The sequence below is a fragment of the Galeopterus variegatus genome, unplaced genomic scaffold, assembly GCF_000696425.1.
Source record: "Galeopterus variegatus unplaced genomic scaffold, G_variegatus-3.0.2 Scaffold523, whole genome shotgun sequence".
Classification (NCBI taxonomy): Eukaryota; Metazoa; Chordata; class Mammalia; order Dermoptera; family Cynocephalidae; genus Galeopterus; species Galeopterus variegatus.
In genome coordinates, this window is record NW_007726634.1 from 366,688 (window position 1) to 368,884 (window position 2,197).

The following is a 2,197-nucleotide window of genomic DNA, read 5'->3' on the forward strand; positions in this document are numbered from 1 at the left end:
GAGGTAAGAAAACAAATGCATCATTGAAAATATGCCCAAAGGCCCTGAGACGGTATACCCCATACATCATCACATGCATCTGATTAGGAGTCAGTCCATTAAAAGTAACAGCCATATCTGAACAACATCCTTCTACTACCTCGTTGGGGTGATTAGTCATTGCCTCTTTAATAAAAAGCCCAACAGATTTGGTATTAAACACATCTTTTCCATCAGCATCTTCTGCATTTTCTGCAAACACTCCAGCATATTTCAGGCAGACCGCTAGCTGCTTATCTTCAGATATCTTCCAAATCATCCCTCCTTGTTCAGGACACTTTTCAGGGATATCGAGAAGGCTGTCAAGTCTTTTCATTGATTCTATACTTAAGACAATTCCTCCTTCCACATTCACATATTCAAGGTCTCCAGATTTTATAGTGTGACCTAGATAGAAAGGCTGTGATGGGTCTTTTTTTAGTAAAAAATATTTTAGGTTTTCAATAATAGCAAACGTAGTGGGGCGTGCGAGGAAGAACCAGTTGTACTGGTCTCTATACCTATCAAAGGCATATTTATAAGCTTTTCTCATCATTAACCACATGTCATTTGTTTCCATATTAACTGACTCAAACACTTTAACGTTTTCAGAACTGAAGAACTCTGCTTTGTCACAGTGTTTGGTCCAAGTCTCCTTCACTGCAGTCCAAAGACTCACAGCTTTGGGTTTTACAAGGATGATGCAGTATACTCGAAAATTCTTACTGGGCTCCATGCGTTCATCCTCTGAAATTTTCAAGATATCTTCCTTGTTAGGAGCTTGGAGGTGATGATGCTCATGGTGGTGCGTTCTATCTCCATGACCAATCCTAACGTGTCCTAGCATAGTGATCAAAGCACAGGAAATGCTTCCAAGCATCACACCCTTCAAAAACGAGCTGCTTTCGGAAAGCATTTTTCCTGCGTCTAGAACGTCTGGGGGGGCAGGAAAGCGCAGCCGCGCACAGCTTTCCCGTCACGTTCGCGCGCCACTCGGTTAGGCCGGGCTGCTCTAGACTCAGGCGGTGTCCTCTCGTTGGTCTCGAATTCTGGGACAGCTGCATCTGGCACGGGCCTCAGGCTGCTTCTGTTCATGGCAGAAAAGTGGCAGGCAGCCAGCGGGTACAGCAGATCACATGGCGAGAGGAAGCAAAAAAAAAAAAAAAAGGTAATATTGTTAATTTTTCAAAGTGATTTTAATTCTTATTTTTCTGTGGATTCATAGAAAAAATTAAATCAGACAAAGCACCATCCCAGAGATAGAAAGTCTTAATTGTCGTATTAGCAAAACCTAAAAATAATTTGATTTTGTAAACAGTCCAAAAGTCAAAAGGATACGAGCTTAATAAAAACAGCCTCTGTGGCGGATTGTATTACTGTACCCGAATATTTTTGTCTCTCCCACTGGAAGGACTTTACCTTCTTTCCTTGTCTGATGGCAGAGTTGGCATTGATTTGTTCAATGAAATGTGAAAGGAAGTGATATGCCACTGCTGAGCAGAAATTTGAGTCATCACTTCATTCTGTCATCTACCTTTGCCTTTTGGGACAAGAATGACATGTCCCAGAGAGGGGATTCTTCTTTACCTGGGTCCCAAATGATGGAACAAAGCTAAAGATGACTGTGATCGACAAATGACATGAAAAGAAATAAATCTCATTTTAAGTCATTTAGATATGGGGGTTATTACCACAGAATGACTTAGCTTAAGCTGACTGATGCATCATCTACCTTGAGTAAAAAAGATGTAGCAGTCAGGAGACCAGTATGGATTATAAAAACTATTTGAGAACTCTAAAAGATAGGCAGTTGATCTACAGAGCAGTTGAAACTGAATTCATTGAGCAGATAGAGGGGACTGTCTGTCCGAATCGGCATTCTCTTTCAGGATCAATTACAACCAAAGTCCAGGTAGGAAACATTTAATTGATATTTCAATATACCATATGTATTTGGACACTTTAAGTGGAGAAGATTAGCAGTGGTTTGAAGTATAAGGCCCATATTAATTATGCTGTGGTTGGCTTTATAGTAAGAAATCTAATGTTGGTTCAACATCTAAAATTTGTCACATTTTCCAAGTCCTGAAAAAAAAAATAAAAATGAGCCAGGACTTTTATCTATTTATACTCATGCAATGGTAAGATTATATTACAAACTCAGAAACCAGTTACTGAA

At 39.8% G+C, this 2,197-nt stretch overlaps 1 protein-coding gene across 1 annotated transcript; it reads right to left on the reverse strand.

Annotated features, from left to right (window-relative positions):
* Window position 1: 1 nt before the first annotated feature.
* On the reverse strand, window positions 2–1,082 carry LOC103588078 (C1GALT1-specific chaperone 1-like; the record flags this gene model as incomplete). Its single annotated transcript, XM_008569675.1, has 1 exon — window positions 2–1,082. A coding segment is annotated over exon 1 (933 nt), but the record flags the coding sequence as incomplete, so codon positions are not given.
* Window positions 1,083–2,197: the final 1,115 nt, after the last annotated feature.